This window comes from Pleurodeles waltl, chromosome 11 (assembly GCF_031143425.1).
Source record: "Pleurodeles waltl isolate 20211129_DDA chromosome 11, aPleWal1.hap1.20221129, whole genome shotgun sequence".
In the NCBI taxonomy this organism is placed as follows: Eukaryota; Metazoa; Chordata; class Amphibia; order Caudata; family Salamandridae; genus Pleurodeles; species Pleurodeles waltl.
The window spans coordinates 714,929,058-714,949,166 of record NC_090450.1 but is presented as its reverse complement, the minus strand read 5'-3'; the positions used below and the strand labels follow the sequence as shown (position 1 = coordinate 714,949,166).

General features: G+C 46.6%; 1 protein-coding gene across 10 annotated transcripts in view; it reads right to left on the bottom strand.

The window, feature by feature from the left end:
* Nucleotides 1–20,109, bottom strand: part of POLM (DNA polymerase mu) — a 269,353-nt gene that overhangs the window by 131,340 nt on the left and 117,904 nt on the right. For all 10 annotated transcript variants that reach the window (XM_069214376.1, XM_069214374.1, XM_069214384.1 and 7 more), the window contains 4 exons: nt 18,280–18,450; nt 17,989–18,060; nt 17,679–17,799; nt 5,815–5,947 (listed from right to left, as the gene is read on the bottom strand). In XM_069214376.1, the coding sequence (XP_069070477.1) occupies nt 5,815–5,947; nt 17,679–17,799; nt 17,989–18,060; nt 18,280–18,450 (497 nt within the window). The remainder of the gene's footprint in view (nt 1–5,814; nt 5,948–17,678; nt 17,800–17,988; nt 18,061–18,279; nt 18,451–20,109) is intronic.

Genomic DNA, 20,109 nt, shown 5'->3' with positions numbered 1-20,109 from the left:
GGAGGAAGAGCCACGCCCAAATCCACGAAACCTCCTGAAGAATCTGGAAGAGGCCGTGGAAGAAGGAGCTTGGAGTCCCAGCGACTTAGCCGTGGCCCTGCTCTCCTTAAACCGTTCCAAGGCCGAATCAGCCTTAGCCCCAAACAGTTTGTCCCCATCAAACGGGAGATCCAACAATGTGGACTGTACATCTGCCGAAAAGCCCGAGTTACGGAGCCAGGCCTGTCTCCTTTCCACCACAGTTGTGCCCATTGCTCTGGCTACCGAGTCGGTGGTATCCAGTCCCGTCTGGATAATTTGGGTCGCAGCAGCCTGGGCATCAGAGACAAGATCCAAAAGACCCTGGGGAAGCTCTGTAAACGAAGAGGAGATGTCATCCATCAGAGCATGAATATACCTCCCAGGATACAGGTTGCATTGGTGGCTTTTAAAGCCAGACTGCAGGACGAAAAAATCTTCTTCGACTGCGCCTCCAGCTTTTTTGAATCTCTGTCCCCCGGCACCGTCGGAAAAGAACCAGGCGCTGACTTGGACGAACAGGAGGCCTGCACAACCAAGCTCTCCGGCGTAGGGTGCCTAGATAGGAAACCAGGATCAGTTGGAGCCGTCCGATACCTCCTGGCCACGGCTCTGTGAACTGCTGGGGAAGATGCCGGCTTCTTCCACACCTCTAAAACCGGATCCAGCAGAGCGTCATTAAAAGGTAATAGAGGCTCCGCCGCGGCTGAGGCCGGATGCAACACCTCTGTCAAAAGGTTTTGTTTCGCCTCCACCACCGGCAAAGGCAGGTCCAAAAAACTAGCTGCCTTCCGTACCACTGTATGAAAGGAAGCAGCTTCCTCGGTATATTCCCCCGGGGACGAAAGGTCCCACTCAGGGGAAGTGTCCAGCCCACTGGCCGACTCCAGTCCACGAAGCCCATCACCCGAGTCCTCTAGCTCTCCTTCCTCTAGGGCTCGTTGGTACTCCTGCTCCTCTAGTACCCGGAGAGCACGCCTCCTTGAATGCAGTCGTTGCTCAATCCGCGGAGTCGACAATACCTCCGCCGAAGTCGGAGATCGGCGCCGATCTTCCGAAGCCACAGGTAACTTCGGCGCCGACTGAAGAGCAGATGAAACGGATGGACCCACCGGAGTCACAGGCCGAAATCTCGACGTCGACGGGATGGAAATCCCTGGGGCCAATCCCTCCGAAGCCATCGGAGCGGCCACCGGCGCCGACACTGGCGCCGAGCCCACGTTCCCAAACGGGAGAAAGGGCATAAAGGGTGCCGGCCGAAGAGGCGCAGGATCACCCAAAGAAAAGGCCAAAGGCCCAGCCGGAGCACCCCCTGGAGCCATCTGTTGGAAGATGGCATACATCGCATTCAAGAATGCGGAACTATCGGCTCCAGGGGTGGGAAAAGCTGGATACTGGGGTGCCTGACTCGGAGGCGACCCCGACGCCGGCCTCGGCGTCTGCGCCGGAGAAAACACTTGAGGCTCCAATACCTCAATCACCGACGCCTGTCCAGGCGAAGTTGGAGACGCCGGAGAGAGCAACGGCGTCGAAGGATGCGGCGTCACCGTGGGGCTGACCTCCCATGTCCTCCGGCGCCGATCCGGAGACCTGGAACGAGCCTCCCTTGAATGACGCCGAGATTCTCTACGGCGCCGGGAGTCTCGATGACGCCGATGTCTTGGAGAAGACTTTTTCTTGTGATGCTTCTCCTTTGACTTGGCCATAAACAGCTTCGCCTCGCGTTCTTTAAGGGCCTTCGGATTCATGTGCTGACACGAATCACAAGTCGAGACGTCGTGGTCGGAGCTCAAACACCAAAGGCAATCGGAATGAGGATCCGTCACCGACATCTTGCCTCCACACTCACGACAAGGCTTAAATCCAGACTTTCTCTGCGACATTATTTCCACAGAGAAAGAGTACGCAGCAAGATATACACTGTAACCGCAAGAGTAACAGTTGCTCCCTCGAAGATAACCGTTTCGAATGCACGGAAAAAAGGGAACTGACGTCTGCACGTCGTCGAGGACCTCTTATTGCCTGTATGACGTCAGACGGCGTCGCGTGCGAGACAGTGACGTCCTCGTCGACGTGCAGAGACTAGTAAGAAGATTTCCGTCGAATGCTGGCGCCATGGGAGTATTCATGAGGTGAGGAATCCACAGGTAGTTGTATCCATCAGAAAAATAAATTGCCCTCCTGGATAGCGGCCCTTACCCAAGGGGCTGCTCTCCTTATAAAAATAAATAAATAAATAAATAAATAAAAATCCCTGGTGTCTAGTGCCATTTCTGCCGCCCGATCGCATTGCGATCAGGCAGCAGAAATGCTCAGAGAAGCCTGAAAGGAGAGGAAAGGCCTTTACTCTCCTTCCACGCTTCTCTGACCCCCTCCACGTGATCGAAGGAGAAATGCTTTGCCCTGGAGGGAAGGCCTCTGATGAGGCTAGCGCTCCCCCTGGGGGCCCACAGCAGGACGAGGTGATCTCGTCCAAGGCAATGGGGAACCGGTGCCTTGGACAAGATCACCTCGTCCTGGGCACACTAGGGATTAAAAGATGCAAGTTTGTAGATTTGCAGACTCAAAGGCATTTCAGCCCTGGAACTATTGCTTACTGCTTCCTCCAGCCCCAGTATGTAGGTAGATCTGAAGAAAGGTAGCAACATAAGGAAATTGCTATAGTAGGGATTGAAATTGCAAGTATTCAAGTCCTACTTTTGTATTAGCCCTGGCATAATCAGAGCGGTTATTATCACAGCTCTTACATAATGTGACTGCTGTCATAATGTGTTGCCACACTACATGGCACCAAATGGACAAGTAGATTTTTTACAGGACAAGTAGATTTTTTACAGGACAAGTAGATATTTTATTGAATTCCACACCCCTTTAGATATTGTCTCTACTAGGTAAGGTGATACCGAAGGTAAATAACTTGTTCATCTGATAGGGACTTCTAGCAGCAGATTGCTCACCTTTGAATAGATACCCAAGCAATACCAACCCCGGTGGTGGGACAGCAGACAAATTTAAACTAGGAAGTCCTGCAGAACCGAACGAGCAAAACGCCCATACCTGAGGACATGACTATCTAGACAGTAATGTTTGGCAAAAGTATGCAAGGAAGCTCATGTTGCTGCCTGGCAGATGTCCAGGACTGGGACTTCACGTGCTAACTTAGTGGTGGCAGCTTTGGCTCTGGTAGAATGAACCCGCAAGCTTTTGGAGGTTGCTTCTTAGCTAATGCGTAGCAGATTTTGATGCCGAGAATGACTCACTGGGAGGTGGCCCATTTGTGCACTGCCCAACTTTACTTCGTACCAACGTCGCCCAGAAGAGTTAGTAGTCCATCCGGAACTTTTTTGTGCAATCAAGGCAGAATGATAACGCTGTTTTTGGGTCCAGATGGTGGGGTAGCTTCTCTTCTTTAGAGGGATGTGGAGTTGCGTAAAAAGTGGGCAAGCTGACAGACTGAACCACATGAAATGGTGTCAACACTTTCAGGAGGAAAGAGGCCCTAGTGCAAAGCATTAGTTTGTCTGGAAAAACAGACTAGCAGAGAGGTTTGGATGATAAAGCCTGCAGCTCACTCACTCTCCAAGAAGATGTAATTGCTACAAGAAAGGCTGTATTGGGCATGAGGAGCCGGAATAGACAATTATTAAGAGGCTCCAAAGGAGCACACATCAAGAATGTGAAGACCAAATTAAGGCTCCACTGGGGCACAGGGAAAGGAGAAGAGGGAAAGGAGAAGAGGGAAACGTGTACAGGGCCATCCAGGAATCTATTTACAGTAGGGGTTTTAAATAAGAAGGGTTGGTCAGGCAGCTACAAGAAGGCTGACATTGCAGAAAGATAACCCTTCAGAGGTCCCAAAGCAGAGTCCTGTTGGACAAGGGTAAGAATAAAAAAGGACATCAAAAAGAGATGCAGAAAGAGGGTCAGTGTACTTTTCTGTACAATATAATATACATTTCTTCTATCAGCAGGCTTATATTGCCGTGGTGGATAGAAGCCTGGCCTCCAAAATAACATTTCAGACTTTAGGAGGAAGGTCAAAAGCTGCCAACTGTTGCTGCTCAATCTCCATGCAAGAAGACGTAGAGTTGACAGGCTGGAGCACCGTCCCGAGCTGCTGCAACAGACGATCTTCCTGAAGGGAAAGCCTGATTGGAGGATCGACGCTCATGTTCAGAAGATCGTGACACCAGACTCTCCGTGCCCAGTCCGGAGCCATGATGGGCCAGGTTGTTCCTGATATTCCTGAGAACTCTGGTCAGGAGTGGTATGGGTGTAAAGGTGTACATGTGGCCTGAGCTCTACTGTAGATGAAAAGCATCTCAGAGCGAGAACCGCCTTGGAAACTCCAGTGTGGAAAACTGCTGACATTGTGCATTCTTGCAGAAACAAACAGATCTAACCAAGGCTCTCCCCACTGCTGAAAGAGACTTTGCGCCACCTCTGGATGGAGACGCCATTCAGGATCCGCTAGGCGTTGACACCTGAGTTGGTCCTCTCTGGCGTTCAGAGAACCTGCAAGATGTTGAACCATCAGAGATATGCCCTGCTTTTCCAGCCATGTCCAGAAGCGCAGTCTCTTGACAGAGGGTCCACGACCCCACCCTGACCCTGTTTGTTGCAATACCACATGGTGGTAGTGTTGTCCGTGAACACCTGCACTAGCCTTCCCTTGATGGAGGGTAGAAAGGCCTTCAATGACAGTCGGATCGCACTGAGTTCCAACATGTTTATGTGAAGTCTGTATTCCTCCATAGACCAGAGTCCTCTGATCCCCACATCTCCCAGGTGGCCTGTGCCCAGCTCTCAGCAATAGACAGTAGTGTGCTGGAAAGACCATTTGCAGAGGAACGTTGTGTGAAATTCAAATGTAAGTAACCTGAGAAGTGTAGAGATTTTGTAGTAGGGTGATTTAACTATTTTTTGTTGGTAACATTTACATTATACAGTATTATTGATTTTGTGCATGGTATGTTAATGATTGTTTATATTTTTAGTTCTAGAATTTTGTATTCAGTTACTGTTGATGGGAGAGGAGTTTTTTATCCTGTTTCATGTTTTGAGATTGTGTCCCTTGTAGTGTTATGGAATGTAGAGTCTTGGTTGGCTCTGAACTCCACAGAGTCAGAACAGGAGATGAGACGGGAGGCAGACGGCTCATTTTCTCTGTGATTTTGTTGGTGGTTGCCTCCTAACTGTATTTGTAATAAAGTACATTTTATTTACCTGCTATCTCTGTTGTAACACTGTCCATTCTTGAATTAGGCTTGTCTCTCCATCTCTGACCTGCTTATTTATATCCAGAATGCTACCACCATATGCAACTACCCCAACCACTCTTTCCCCACGACTTCCACTCCATCTTCTTTCAAGCAGGCTATATTTCTTCTTAAAACCAATTATGTTTTGTCTTTGCTGTTTGAACTTCAATTTCTGTGAGTCACAGACAATTCAGTTTAAAACCCTCTGAATGGTACACTGGCCATCAACACAGCATGTCCACAGTATCTTTGAAGATTAATATTATACTCCCCTGTCAGATTCCTTATTCTTCCCCCATGCACAACTGAACATCCTTGCATCATCTGCATATTTCAAAAACCTCACCTTCTTGGATCTTGCAGGAAAGAACTGGGTCAGAAGCTTCATTTGTAACAAAACCTTTCATTCTTTCAAAAAGGACTTCAAATCTAACTTTTCTCTTGTGATGGATGAGCTTAAGAGTATAGAACCAGGACAATATTTGCGTAACAGTGCGTTCTATCAGCTTAAAGCTGTGTAGTGTTTTCCTTTTACCTTCGAAACCCTCCAGTTAGAGTGATAATGGCTCCAGGAAGGAATCTCAGGACAGCGTCTTGTACAACATGCTGGATCTTGTCAGCTTCCAATCGGGTCACAGGACTGTTGAGATCTGTGTAGTGTTGAAGCCCTGAAAGATGAAACATGAGTGAGAAATCTTTGATACAAGCAATAATACTATCCCCACCCTCATCACCAACAGATTCAGCAAACTCCATTGAGCCCAAAAGCTACCACTGAAACCTTTCCCTTAATGAAGGCCCCAAATAACAATCCTATAAGCCAAAATTCACATTTGCTCGTGTGTGTTTTGTTATTTGGTAAGAATGCACCACATAAAGTGACAAAGTTATATGTGCCACTTGAAATGTATTAGAAAGCATCTAGCAGAAAGAAGATGGTGGCTGCCAATTGTCTTTCAGCTGTAAAGGCTGTAAAATAGTGACAGAAGTCAATCTGAAAAAAAATTAAATAACTGGATGATTCTGAAATTGTGTGAGGGATAATCAACACTCATAAATATGGTAGATGAAGCTTCCCTTTCAGGGGTGCAAGGTCAAATCTCCTAAGCAAGGAGAGGACTGTACAGTTCACATTAGGCTTCTCTTGCTAAAAGAAAGACATTAAACAGTGCCCTAAGAATGGTTATGGAGGGGAATGAAATGTAATACATCATCTTGAAAACAGCAGATTTGGCTGTCGCGAGATCTATGTATGGTAAGCTATCCAAGACCCGGTTCTAGAATTATTAATTAAATTGTACATTGAAAATATTCCTTCATTTTGTACATCACATACCCTCTGCGCTTCTAGCCTGCTTAGTCTCAGATTTCAAAATAAATATTTGCCTTTTTGGTAACCTTGCATTGATGTTTTTGATTACACCGGACACTTGTGTACGGGGACCATTTAAGAAACTTGTTTTAATTGGGGCCTACGCCCAGGGCATATTGTTTGGGGTCAAGGAGAACAAGGTTGTGTATCTATTTTTCGCTACCAGTTTAAAGTACATTATGTATCAGAGAAGGGCACTATTTGTGTTTATATGTCAATGCTGTTCGAACGTATATTTAAAGTTCATTAATGCAAAGCCTTTATTATTAGGGTGAGCACTGTTAACAAAATGTTATAACCCTCAGACCACACTACTGACTGTGGTTCCAGTGCAAAAAAGTATATTCACGTTTACAAAGTTTAACAATATGAGGCTATGTATAATGATCACACAAGGCTGATTAGATGCAAATATTTGGCAAAATCTTGAAAGCAAAATTGATGGTTCTTTGCTTTCAAAATAAACTTTTCACAAAAAATGTAACTGGGGAATAAACGTTTTGCTAAACTACAGTGAAATTTTAGGAACCATTGGTTTGAAGCATCATTTAGTAAAATGGGTTGAGACATGCAAGAATTAAAAAAAAAAAATCATAATGGAAATTCAGGGTAACAAGTCTCAACAAGCTTATGAAAAACATGAAACTAAACAAGCATTGGCAAAGCCAAAAGTTCTGACTTGGTGGTCAGCCTTTCGATTTTGCCAATTCATGCCTTATTTTGGCATGGTTTTTGTACAACTTTATAGCTGTGGGAGCTGCCGGGCCCTCACCAATATAAAAAAAACATTGGCAAAACAAAAATATTTTTTGTTCTCAAAAAGTCACATTGCCACAACGTTCCTGGTACTGAATAAAATTACTTTGTGTGTTGATATGCTCCTTGTGAAAGAGCAAAATGCCGTCACTCATAGTGAAGCCTGTAGATAGGCAGTAAAAGAAACAGAATTTTAATAAAAATAAAAGGGCTTGGTTAATGCCAGACCTAATTATTGACCCAATTCTTAAAGAAAGTAACAAAAGTGCACCAATGGTATCTGTCCTTGCATTGGAGCAGATTTACAGCTTTCACAAATTCACAAGAATTGAGTCAGGAAACTGCACCTCTCGAAAATATTTATGAACTGCCTTTTAGCACGAGCAAACATGCATGTTTCGATTTGCGTATGCGAAAATCTGTTCAGTGTTTACAAGTTCAATTTTCCTCCAACCACTTTTTTATCCAACTGTAGAAGAAATTTTACTCCTGTGATTGTCAGGAGTAAATTTCCAACCTCTCTCACTAGAAGAAAAGAGTAGAGCTGGTAAAAACCCCTAAAACATGCAAGTTTGTTGGTTTGCAAGGATTTCAAAGGGCATTCCAACTCTGGAACTGTTACTTACTGCTACCTCTAGCTCTAGTTTGTAGATCAGTGGAAAGGCTGCAATATAAGGGAATTGCTAATTTTAAATCCTACTATAGTGTGAGCCCTGGCATATTCAGAGAGGCTATAATCTGAGCTTTTATATAATGAGACTGCGGCCATAATTTGTCACCACACTACTTGGCACCAAAGGGACAAGTGTATTTTTTTTATTTTACAGGGCAAGTAGATTTATGAAGCAACCTATCCCATGGGCTGTAGGAAAGTACTCTCTTTTTGGCATGGTTACCCCCACTTTTTTCCTGCTGTCAGTGTGTTTTTTTACTGTGTTCACTGGGATCCTGCTGACCAGGACCCCAGTGACTGTGGTCTCTCCCTCTAAATCTGTTTGCTTAGGACTTAGCACACACCAAAATTGGCATACTGGTGGCCCCATATAGATCCCTAGTATATGGTACTTAGTATATGGTTCCCCATAGGCTGCAGCATGTATTGGGCCTCCCGTGGCAGCTCATGCAAAATGTGTCTGCATGCCTGCCATTGCAGCCTGCCTGAAAAGGTGTAGGCAAACTTTCACTACAGGTCACTACACCAGGTCACCCCTATGGAAGGCCATCCTAGCCCAGAGGGCAGGGTGCAGGTACTTATGCAGGGGTGCCCTCACACACAAGCAGAGGTGCCCCTACGAACTCCAGCTCCATTTCCATGGACTTCGTAAGTGCGGGGAAGCCATTTTTACCCGTGAACTGGACACCAGTCACTACCTCTGTCCAGCTATTGCTTTCTATGCTAATCACAGACTTCTAATGTGTACATGATAGTGTGTTTACTTACCTCCTATTGGAGTATTGCCTATTAAGTATTTTAGTATTTGTGTTACTATAATAAAGTACCTTTATTTTTGTAACACTGTGTGGTTCTTTCATGTGTGTAAGTGCTGTGTGACTATACTCGTATTGCATAAGCTTTGCATGTCTCCTAGATAAGTCTTGGCTGCTCATCCACAGCTTCCTCTAGAGAGCCCTGGTTTCCTAGACATTGTCTACACCTCACTAATAGGGGGTAGCCGGACCTGGTATAAGGTGATAACACCTTAGGTGCTCACCCCATACCAGGCCAGCTTCCTACATTGGTTAGCCGCAGTGGGATAAGACACTTGCAATTGTCTTACCACTCTGTCACTGGTTACGTTCCACAAGTAAGACCATTACTAGCTTCTAGGTACAAACTACACTTCGTTGTTAGGATTTCTAGTCTCCTAAGTTTGGATAAGCTACGGGTCTAGCATAGCCACTTGCTCCAAACTTTTCTGGTAGCCTAGTTGTTAAAGTAGTTAGGCACACTTACACCACTCTAGCAAGAAAATGTCTTCAGTAGAGCACAACTCTCAGGCCCCAGACTCTTACTATGAGGGTTTTACATTCCAAGAGTCTAGGGAGATGTGTGCCAGTAAAAAACTGAAGACAGGGAGAAATCCCAATAAGAGCCTATTTCTTGGCCTACTTCTCCAAGCAGACCAAGACAATGCTAGCAGCCAGGAGGAGGAAGATGTAGGAATGGACCCTCCAATACTAGACAGGGAAGATTTAGACTATACTTGGGAGGGTAAGGAAAAACCTGGGGAACACCATAGCTCTGTTAGGAGCACTGCAGGTAGTCAGAAGCGGGTCATTCCAGTAGGCCCACCCTTACTCCTAAGAGGGTTGTACAGAGAGTTCCCAGGTAGAGAGACAGATCCTCCTCTGTCCATTCCCATGTCTCCTCAGTATCTGAGGGGACCCACTGCTCCACCTCAGAGGAAGGGTCCTTACAATGGGAGCTTAGGAAGCTGAGGTTGGAGGAGGCCAAGCTGAGATTGCAGCAGCAGCAACAGCTGGCCCTAGGTAGGAATGCCTTGGCAGTGGGAAGGGAAATACAGGGTTTGGGGTAAACATCCCATGGTGGCAGCAATTTGAGCCTCACCAGAATCAGGGAGGACTCTTATGATTCTAGGAACCTGAGCAACATAGTCCCACCTTACAATGTGGGAGATGGCATCTACAACTGGTACTCTGCTTTGGAGAGGGCCTGTAAAGTTCAAAAGGTCCCCCAAAGGCAGTGGGCAACAATCTTGTGGCTCTCCTCTGACAAAGGCAGAGACAAACTCCTCACTGTCAGAGAGGAGGATGCAGACACTTATACAGCTTTAAATAGTGCACTATTAAATGGCTTCGGTTTGACCACTGAACAATACAGTATCAAGTTCAGGGAAACCAAAAAGGAGTCCTCCAAGGATTGGGCAGATTTTGTGGACTGTTCTGTGAAGGCCCTGGAAGGTTGTTTGCATGAGAGCAAAGCAAGCGACTACCAAGGCTTATACAATCTAATTCTGGGGGAGCACTTTTTGAACAACTGTATATCTGTTCAGCTGCATCAGTACCTGGTGGACTCTGATCTGACCTCTCCCCAAGAATTGGAAAAGAAGGCAGACAAGTAGGTCTGTACCAGGGTGAGTAGGAAATCTCACACAGGGGGTGACCACAAGAAGAAGGAAGCAGGTAAGCATCAGGATAAGGGTGGGGAAAAAGATAAAACTAAAGAGTTTTCATCAGGCCCACAAAACTCCTCGGGGTGGGAATAAATCTGCATTCTCTCCCACCAACCTTAAAAGGCCTTAGTGCTACATGTGTAAAAACAAAGGCAATAGGGTAGGAGACAGCTCCTGTCCTACGAAAGGCACCAAGCCCCCCACCAATACTAACACCATTTGTACCCCCAGTGCCCCTAGCAATAGCAGTAGTGGTGGTAATAGTACTAGTAGTAATCAGACTGAAAGCAGAGCTGGGCTCACCTTGAGGACTGTAGTGGGATTTGGGCTAGTCAGAGAGACCACTGAGTCTCTATTGGTCTCTGATGAGGGCATTGACTCTGCCACTCTAGCTGCCCATCCCCTTAATATGGGTAAGTATAGGCAGCATCCATTATTCAATGGTATTGAGGCTGAGGGCTACAGGGACACAGGTGCTAGTATCACTATGATGACTGAAAATACTGGTGTCTCCTGAGCAACACCTACTTGGTCACACGTACCAAGAAACTGATGCTCATAATAACACTTTGTGCCACCCCATGGCAGTTATTGATTTCAGCTGAGGGGTGGAGGGTGGGGGTTGTGGGTTACTGGACCTAAAAAGGTTATAGTGTCCTCTGGCCTACCTGTAGAATGTTTGCTAAGTAACAACTTGGAGACTTCAGCTTGGCCTGAAGTGGAATTGGAGGCCCATGCAGCAATGCTGGGCATCCCTGGGCATATCTTTGCCCTCACTAGACCACAGGCAAAGAAACAAAAAGAACAGGGAACCATGGAGCCTGGAATAATGGCCCAGGAGGATCCTAAACTAACGAGCAGAAAGGGTAAAAAGATTCCCCCTGCTCCACCCTCCAGTGAGGATTGAACGCCTGAGGGGGAAGAATCCACTCCTTTGGTGGAACCTACTCTAGAGGAGCTACAAGCTGACAAAGCTGAGCCCTTGGGTGCAGGGGGCCACCAGGGAGGAAGTCAGTAAGGAACAGCAAACCTGTATCACACTGGAGAGCTTAAGGCAGCAAGCTGCAGTACCAAGAGGCAGGGGATATCAGTGGTACCCATAAAGTGTACTGGGATAACAACCTCCTATACTCAGAAGCAAAGGACCCTACACCTGGTGCCACTAGGAGACTGGTTATCCCTCTGAAGTTTAGGGAGTTCCTGTAAACTCTAGCACATGATATTCCTCTCGCAAGCCACTTGGGGCAAAGCAAGACTTGTGACAGGCTTGTCCCACACTTTCACTGGCCCCATATGTCAGAAGACACCAAGGGGTTCTGTTGCTCCTGTGTAACCTGTCAAGGCAGTGGCAAGGCAGGTGGCACACCAAAGGCCCTGTTAATTCCACTACCAGTGGTTGGGGTGCCCTTTGAGAGGGGTCAGGGTGGATACTGTTGGTCCCCTTGGCCCTCCATCAGCCTCCAGTAATAGGTTCATCCTGGTGGTAGTGGACGATGCCACCAGATACTCAGAGGCCATTCTTTTTAGGACCACTACAGTCCCTGCAGTGGTCAAAGCCCTCCTGTAAGTTTTCTCCAGGGTGGGTTTCTCTAAAGAGGCAGTTATCATAAAGGGGTGTAAACTTCATGTCTGCCTACCTTAAAGCCATGTGGAAGGAGTGTGGGGTAACTTATAAATTCACCACCCCTTACCACCCACAAACAAATGGACTATTTGAGAGGTTAAATAAAACTCTCAAAGGCATAATAATGGGACTCTCTGAAAACCTCAGGAGGAGATGGAATGTCCTATTACATTGCCCCTTCTTTGCCTATAAGGAGGTTCCTAAGAAGGGAGTGGGCTACAGCCCCTTTGAACTTCTATTTGGACACCCTGTGAGGGGTCTCCTTGCACTTGTGAAAGAAGGCTGGGAGCACCCTCTAAAGCCTCCAATCTATGTACTAGGCCTCAGATCTATGATGACCGAGTACATGAAGAGGGCTTCCAAAAACATTCAGGACAGGCAAGAGTTGCAGAAACAATGGCCTGCCCAGAAGGCTGTGCTGACTGTTTACTAGCCAGGATAGGAGGTGTGGGTCCTGGAGCCTCTGGCTCCCAGGGCACTTCAAGACAAATGGAGTGGACCACACACTATTGTGGAGAGAAAGGCTGAGGTCACCGATCTGTTTGACCTAGGCACACCTAGAAGCCCCCACAGGATGCTTCATGTGAACTGCCCAAAGCCCTAATTTGACAGGTCTGGCATGACCTTGCTCCCTGACCTCTTCTCCAAAATTACAATAGATGGCTCAATAGATGGGGTTGTGCTTGAAGACTGCCTCTCTGAGTCACAAAACGATGACTGCAGAAACCTCCTGGGACAGCTCTCTGAACTGTTCTCCCTGACCCCTGGTCAAATGTCATGGTGTGAACACACAATTGACGGAGGTGACAGCCTGCCTGTTAAAAGTATAATGTACAGGCAGCCTGATCATGTCAGGGAGTGCGTCAAATCTGAGGTGTAAAAGATGTTGCACCTGGGAGTCATTGAGCCCTTTGACAACCCCTGAGCTACTCGTGTAGTCCTTGTCCCAAAACCACACTCCCAAAATGGTAAAAAGTAGAGGAGGTTTTGTGTGGCCTACAGGGGTCTCAATACTTTCACTAAAATAGATGCTCATCCTATCTTAAGGGCAGATGAGCTCATAGATACACTGGCTTCTGCTAAGTATCTGAGCACTTTTGACTTGACTGCTGGCAATTGACAGATCGAGTTGACAGAAGATGGTACACCAAAAATTGCATTCTCCGCTCTTTGTGGGTGCTATCACTTCACAGTGATGCCCTTTGGATTAAGGAATGGAACTGCCACATTCCAGCGGTTGGTGAACAAAGTTCTCCAAGGTCTGGAAAGCGTCAGTGCAGCTTATCTTGATGACACAGCAATCTTTAGCTCCACCTGGGAGGATCACCTGGTCCACCTTGGGAATGTATTGGAGGACCTGCAGAAAGAAGGCCTCAAAGTGCCAGATAGAGCAGGGAAAAGTGCTTTATATGGACCACCTAGTAGGCGAAGGAGAGATCCAACCACTACAGGACAAAATCCAGACCATTCAGGATTAGTCTGCCCCTACCACACAAACCCAAGTCAGAGCCTTCCTGAGCCTGACAGGGTACTACAGGAGGTTCATCAAGAACTATGGGAACATTGTAGCCCCTCTAAACGACCTCACCTATAAAAAAAGATGCCCAAGAAAGGTTTGTGGACAGCTAGCTGCCAAAAAGCTTTTCATGACCTTAAACCGGCCATTTGCTCTGCTCCTATATTAAGAAGTCCTGACTACTCAAAGCAATTTATTGTGAAGCCAGATGCTTCTGAGGTAAGGGTAGGGGCAGTACTATCTCAACTGAATGAAGAGAGCCAGGATCAACCTGTAGCTTTCATTAGCAGGAGGTTGACCCCAGAGAAAAGTATTGGTCAGCCATACAGAGGGAGGCCTTTGCTGTGGTCTGGGATTTGAAGAAGTTGAGTCCATACTTATTTGACACGCACGTCCTTGTTCAAACAGACCACAAGCCCCTCCTATGGTTAAAACAGATGAAAGGTGAAAATCCCAAACTTTTGAGGTGGTCCATATAACTACAGGGAATGGACTATACAGTGGAACATAGTCCTTGGAGTACCACTCCAATGCAGATGGACTCTCCAGATATTTCCACTTAGTCAATGGAGACTTAACTGGGCAAGGTTAGTCTTATGGTTCCTCGTTTGAGGAGGGGGGGGGGGAGTTATGTAGTAAAGCACCCTCTATTGGGCATGGTTACCCACACATTCTGCCTGCTGACAGTGTGTTTTTGACTGGGTCGACTGGGATCCTGCTAACCAGGAACCCAGTGACTGTGCTCTCTCCCTTTAAATTTGGTTGCTTAGGACTTGGCACACCCCACAATTGGCATACTGGTGCCCCCATATAAGCCCCTAGTATATGGTACTTAGTATATGGTTCTCCATGGGGTGCAGCATGTATTGTGCCACCCATGGGAGCCCATGCAAAATGTGCCTACAGGCCTGCCATTGCAGTTTGCATGAAAAGGTGCATGCACCCTTTGACTACAGTTCACTGCACCAGGTCACTGTAAGTCACCCCTATGGCAGGCCCTCCTAGCCGAGAGGGCAGGGTGCAGGTCCCTGTGTATGAGGGTACCCCTGCATGAGCAGTGGTACCCCTACGAACTTCAGCTCCATTTCACTGAACTTCGTATGTGCGGGGAAGCCATTTTTACCCGTGTACTAGACACAGGTGACTTAACTGTGTCCAGCTACATAATGGTAACTTCGAACCTTGTATCAAACATGTCAGAATCATACCCTAATACTGTTGCCAGTAGCCAGTATTGGTTGTATGATTCCATGAACTATGGGGGCTTCTTAGAGGACCCCCACCAGTCTTCTGGGATTTTGCGGGCAGCCCGTGCTGCTGCCACCACTCAGACAGGTTTTTGCCCTCCTGCTGCTTGACCAGCTCAAGCAGAGGAAGGCAGAACAAAGATTTTTCTTTAGGAGAGGCAGGCAACATCCTCTCCCTTTGGAAATAGGTGTTAAATGGCTTGGGAGGGGAAGCCTCCCCAAGCCACTGGTATGCTTTGAAGGGCACATTTGGTGCCCCCCTTGTATAAACCGGTTTGCACCAGTCCAGAGACCCCTGGTCCATGCTCTGGCACGAAACTGGACAATAGAAAGGGGAGGGACCTCTCCCCTGTCCAGCACCACACCAGAGGTTGTGCCCAGAACTCCTCCAGGTGGAAACTTGATTCTGCCATCTTGAATCTAAGGTGGGCGGAGGCCGCTGGGAGCATCCGAGTGGCCAGGTCAGGCAGGTGATGTCACAGCCCCCTCCTGATAGGTGGTCACCCTGGTAGGTTCCCAAACCCCCTTCCTGGGCTATTTAGATTCTCCCTCCCGGGTGGGTCTTCAGATTTAACGTGCAAGATTCCAGTCGAACTCCTCTGCATCCAGTACTTCATTTTCTGGCCACCGGGACTCCAACTGGACCCTCCAGGAACCGTCAATCTGCAACTCCAACGACTATTCTGCTTTGCAACATTGTTTCTGCTCCTTCCAGCAACATTTCTCTGCTGTGCATTCGCTGAGTGCAACTAGTTTTCAGCTTGCACAAGTAGTAAGAAGGAATCTCCCTTGGAGTGAAGGAGTCACTCCCCTGCATCTGCAGGCACCAACTACAACAACCACCGGCTGCGTGGATCCTCACTTCTCCGGACGACGTGGGACATCACTTGCATCACTTCTGGAACTCATCTTCTGCTCCTGTGCTGCACTGCTGACTTTCTTCGTCCACCGCTGACCTGGTCCTGCATACACAGAAGGGTGGGTAGTGACTCCCGCCACAGCCAGACACTCCAACTCGAACTGGACTTGGTCCCCTTCTTTTGCAGGTCCTCTTCTGTCAGGATCTACCTTTGGTTTTTTTCCAGTCTTGTCTGGGTCTTGCACAGTCCTTTTCCAAAGCTCTCCTGTGGGTTGGGGGAAAGCAAGGTACTTACCTCTTCTCTCCTGGTCGCTGGAGGGCACTCTGGCACTTACCTTTTGGGGTTACTAGTTCCTCCAGCTTCCCTTTCCCGATTCCACTTCCTTGGGTGGGGGACTGCCTTTCCACTTACTTAGTATATGGTTTGGTCTCTCCCTAAAGCCTTCACTATTTGCTATCGTTTTTAATCTTTAATATTGCTTTCTATGCTAATCACCGACATCTAATGTGTACATGATATTGTGTTTACGTACCTCCTATTGGAGTATTGACTATACAGTATTTTAGTATTTGTGTTACTATAATGAAGTACCTTTGTTTTTGTAACACTGTGTGGTTCTTTCATGTGTGTAAGTGCTATGTGACTGTAGTGGTACTGCATAAACTTTGCATGTTTCCTAGCTACGTCATGGCTGCTCATCCACAGCTGCCTCTAGAGAGCCCTGGCTTCCTAAACACTGTCTACACCTCACTAATAGGGGACACCTGGACCTGGTATAAGGTGATAACACCACAGGTGCTCACTATACACCGGGACAGTTTTCCACATTGACAAGTTTATATTGTATTAAATTCAATGGGTGGCTCTGGTTTCCTAGATACAATGCTGCATCCTTAATGTGCAGAGTGCGGTTTCCTAAGGGGATGCCAGAATTCATCTGTTGCCCTCAGAGACTGGGCTGCTCTCTCTGACGCAAGGGGATGAATGGCCGACTGCCCAGTTTCTTAAACATGTGAATGTTCTCTTTCCTTGACCATTACTTAAGCCACACATCTTTAAACCTGATCATAATTTCCCATTTGAGATTCACACATTCTACACTTCTCTGAATCTGCTTAAATACAATCCTACTACCATAACACCCCTCCAATTTAAACTCCAAAACTGCTCGTAGGTGCCACCTCTAAGATTCTTATTTGCTTACCAAAATGTAAAATTAAACTAAACTTAAAATCCCCTCATCTCCTAATTTCGTTCAAACAAACATTTAGTCTGAACCAACATCCATGCTTGCCCTACACTCTGTACAGCAATTATACTTTGCTTCAAGGTTCTGTGCCCAGCACTCATTTAAAGTTACGCACCCCAAAGCATACCTACAGTATCCACTCCTCAGACTCTTATATTGACCATATGTATGCAGGCATACTACCCTCCCTCCAACTCTTGCATTGACTCAATACACACCAACAGTCTACTTTCCATCAAGTTTGCTCTTGCTATGATCACAAGAGCTCTTGATGTCCTACAATTCATTAAACACACATTTCTCCCAACATGCAGGATCCCCTTACATAACTTCAAAATGGCTTTTCTTCGGTTTCAAAATGACTTTTACCAACCTCCCAGAACCTGACCCTAATTCTGAAGAATTGAGATTCTTCAATGCTTTGGCATAACTCCCTTCTGTCCTGACTCAAACATGCACATTCTAGATCCAATTACTCCAACTCTTACTTTGATTTAAAGATAATTGTATGCTCTACATTTCTCCAAACTCTGTATTGTGTTCTGTACACACTCTAGTTACGCCTACATGCTACATTTTCAAAGCCTATGTGTGTCTCAGTTTTACAGTATTTTGCTGCATACACCAATGGCTCTCCTTACCAGCTTCCTGTTGCCTATTCAGTTTCTTTTCTTTTTTTCGCAGGTCATCCAAGGTTCGCAGCCCTTCTTGGTACCATCTGTCAGCCGTCTTCTTCCCAACTCCAAAGATACCACTGAAGACCTGAAAAAAGTAACCAATGTTTCATGTATTTAGTGTCTAGCAATTAGTGGGCAAGGTCTTTGCACATAAAGAATCAACAGTTGCTTAAGAGTCCTCTGTGAAGTATCTTATTGGATCTACCAAAGAGCAATACCTCACATAAGAAACCATCCCCACCCCAAATCGATACAGAGAAAGCATAAGCCATACCTTCAGGGTGTGATATCTCTCTGAGTGCAGTACCCGCTGTACTTCAACAGAGCTACCATCCTCTGTAATCTCCTAACATTGACATTGGAAGAGAAGGTGAGACAAAGGAACATTCATTAGAATGACAGCAGGGCACACCATGATTAAATACACTTCTGGGGGGAGACCACATGAATAGATCAAAAGAATCCAACTACACCCTGTCCTTGCACTGATAAATGTGATAGGTGTGCATATGCATATTCTGCACCGCATACGAGGTCGGCACACGCTGCACTACTGACACAGTACCTGCACAATCTTCCTGGAATGAGCTCCAAAACACGGAAGACTGTTCAAATCCTCAAAGCGTGTCACAGCGTAGGGTATCGACCGAAGTACAGATGCTGCCCGGGCGAATGCCAGACTGCGCCCCTCACTGTTGCCGAACTCTGCCTCCTCTGCCAGTATCTCCAAAGCATCCTGGTCACAAGAAACCGGCCAGGAGAAAAAAAAACATGTGAGAACAAAACTGGTGTCAAGCAATGAGAAAACATGCCAGGCTATGAAACACAGAAAGAGGAAACAGGCCGATGCACAGAGAAGGGAGAAGCACACAAAGAAAAGAGGAAAGAGAAACAGTGCGAAATGAAGAGTGTGCCTACTAAAAATACTATTATGGAAACTGTCACTATTAGAACTGGATGCCTACAACAGAACTGGGGAAAGGAATAATTTCAGACTAAGAAAGACTGATTCACAAGAAAGGAGAAAGACATAATCTACAGTTTGGTTATATTTAGAATTCCCTTTTGCAAGGGTGGGGAATTTTCACTGAAAAAGTTCCTAGGGGCGAGGGTGTCACCCTATGAGAAAGGTATGTAGCCCTCTACCCTGGAGTACAAGCTGCTGCATGGGCCAGTGCTCATCAGGGTGATCTCCCGCACATAGCAGATGCTCTTGAGAAACACACAGGGGAACCAAAAGCCCCTGAGGTTCCAGTGGCAGGAAGATGTGGGAGAGATAGAGGATGAGAGGATGGGTTTCAGTTCCCCAGGATTTCAGCAATTAAGGCCCAACATCAGCTGATAGAGCTTAAAATTTTACATTGTATATACTATGCTAGGGTAGTATTACATAAAATGGGGAAAAAGCCTGATGAAGGGTGCCTGCGAGGTTGCGGGCAGAGGGGCATATTCATTCATACCCTGTGGAACTGTCCGAGTATCCTTGCTTAGTGGGAAGAGATGATGCACAGATAAGAGGGCACCACAGGCATTCATATAGAACCAGGGCACAGTTAGTGTAGGATTTGGGGTGGACCAGACACTTCATCCTACCAGCGGCTCCAATTCAACCTGGGCTTTCTTCTGGCAAGGAGGGAACTGGAGTGTAAATAGGGCTCCACAGAGGTACCAACAGTAAGAGAATGCGAACGCAAAATAGATGTTTACTATGCGCAGGAAAATGTGCACTATAAGAGGAGTGGCTGCTTCAAAAATGAGATAAAATATGGAATTGCTGGGATGGAGAGGATTAGAGCAGTTGGGCAAGCCATATAGGGGAGTCAGACATATGTCCATGCCTGGAAAGTACCTGATGCACACAGCCCATGGCCAACTATGGGGTGATAACGGTGCCCACATCCGCTGTTGAGGGCGCAAGTGATGGATTGTGACCTCAGAGGGTGGAAGGGCGGGGGAGAGGGAGGGGAATTGTTTGCTGTGAAAGAATATTATGGTATTTTGAAAATCAATAAATTATGTTACAAAAAAAAGTTCCTACAGAAAAAGGGGAGCATCCCCAGTGAGATTGCAATGTCTGTCGGTATGCAATTTTCTTTCCATAAACGAGCCCCAAAATAGGGGAATTGTTTCTGAAAAACAAAAGAAAAATGTCTCTGGCACACTGGGAGTAAGTGGAGACCTTTCAGCTTTTTTCACGTTTGCAACCAGGTAAAATGACCTTTGGAAAGCCCACTCTGAGAAGGGCAGGTCTTTTGCCACCATTGAACAAGCAGCCTTAAAGGTGATGGACCTCCAGCAGCAAGACCCAAAGAGCAGAGCCAACTAAGGCATTCCAGTCAGAAGCTAGGCAGGATACCTCACCACTAGTTTAAGATGAGGAAGTGACTGGTGGGGG